The sequence below is a fragment of the Pundamilia nyererei genome, unplaced genomic scaffold (genome assembly GCF_000239375.1).
Source record: "Pundamilia nyererei isolate P.nyererei 1_Seehausen unplaced genomic scaffold, PunNye1.0 scaffold00524, whole genome shotgun sequence".
Classification (NCBI taxonomy): Eukaryota; Metazoa; Chordata; class Actinopteri; order Cichliformes; family Cichlidae; genus Pundamilia; species Pundamilia nyererei.
Window position 1 is genome coordinate 50,914 of NW_005187925.1, and position 1,575 is coordinate 52,488.

The 1,575-nt window shown below is 40.6% G+C and overlaps 1 protein-coding gene across 1 annotated transcript in view; it reads left to right on the forward strand.

The window, feature by feature from the left end:
• The window catches only part of LOC102194322 (leukocyte elastase inhibitor A-like), a 34,843-nt gene extending 33,356 nt beyond the window's left edge, over nucleotides 1–1,487 (forward strand). The window contains exons 10-11 of the mRNA XM_013907790.1: nucleotides 7–145; nucleotides 735–1,487. Of these exons, the coding sequence (XP_013763244.1) occupies nucleotides 7–145; nucleotides 735–973 (378 nt within the window). The 3' untranslated portion in view covers nucleotides 974–1,487. The remainder of the gene's footprint in view (nucleotides 1–6; nucleotides 146–734) is intronic.
• The last annotated feature ends 88 nt before the right edge of the window (nucleotides 1,488–1,575 follow it).

The window sequence follows — 1,575 nt, forward strand, 5'->3', positions numbered from 1 at the left end:
TGGACTCATCCAGGCCAGATGCAAACATGTCATATTGATGTGAGGCTGCCTCGATTTACACTGGAGGAGACGTATGACCTGAACACAGTCCTGAGCAGCATGGGCATGGTGGACGCCTTTGATCACACAAAGTGTGACTTCTCTGGTGAGACATACGTTTGCAGTTTGTTGGTGTTTATGAACAGAGTGTAGAGCAACAATGCTCCAGAAGTGAAAGAGTTCTCCAAAAGACCATGGAGCTGCTTATTTCAGCAGACTGTTTGTCTTGTTTGATGACTGTGAGGATCTAAGCTTTGATGCTGGGGTTTGAATGGACTGGTGGACTTTTACATGACAGTCCTGATACTTTTAATACTGACAGACAGTCAGGGAGGTGTTCTGGTTCATCCTGCCTAAACCAGCTGTACACTCTGAAACTAATCACTACTTACAGGCTGTTAAAGTGACATTATGAAGGGTTTTTTCATAGTTATTTTGGAGATATTACACTTTGACAGAATAGTTGAGAGGAAGAACGGGAGAGGATGAGTTGAATGGCATGCAGTAAATGGTCTGGAAACATTCAAACCCAGGCTCCTGCAGCACCTCTGGTATTTTAGTTGTCAGCTCAACCAGATGATCTCTATCACCACCTAGCCTTATCAGATTTTAATTTGAAAAAATCATCTCAGATAAAAATGAAAATATAGCATTATGTTCATTTAAAATGTTCTCCTTTCACTTCTCTGTCACAGGCATGTCTGGGCGCAAAGATCTCGTACTTTCAAAAGTCATCCACAAGGCTTTTGTGAAGGTCCACGAGAAGGCAACTCAGGCTACTTTTGAAGTTATGGGTTGGTGTGAGCTTCAGTCGGGCAAGATAAGGCGGGCCACTTTAAAATCCTTCATCGCAGACCACCCCTTCCTCTTCTTCATCAGACATAACCCCACCATGAACATCCTGTTTGCTGGTCGGTTCTGCTGCCCTGTGTGAGCTCTGTGTCCTTAAGAGCAGCTCAGTACCAGAAGTCTTTAGTGTTTAGTTGGAGAACCTTTCAAAATCACTGCACAACAGCGCTGTATTCATATTAATATGCAGCTCTATACTATCCGTTTTTTCTGTGTTTTGTATCTCATATTTTGTATTTTCCTATTTTCAAAACTTTCTCATCTTTAATGTTATCTGTTCCGATGTTTATATCATACTCTTCAAATGTCCCGTCTCCTGATCAGAAATTTATCAAAGACTGTTTAGTGGCTGAAATGAGACGAACTGCATGACGTATAATTTATGTTTGAATCTTTATTTCTCATTGACCTCACACTGGCCAGTTAGGGACCACCAACAAGCCACATGTGGCCCAGTTGCTAAAAACAAAAAAAAAGAAGGAAAAAAAAGAAAAGTAAAATACGTCATGTTCATTCTTTCTGCTCTTACTGTCTTTCTTTAATGACAGTGAAACGAAATCACTATATTTATTTAAACATAAACGGGATGGAGATTTATACAGGGAGTGCAGAATTATTAGGCAAATGAGTATTTTGTCCACATCATCCTCTTCATGCATGTTGTCTTACTCCAAGCTGTATAGGCTC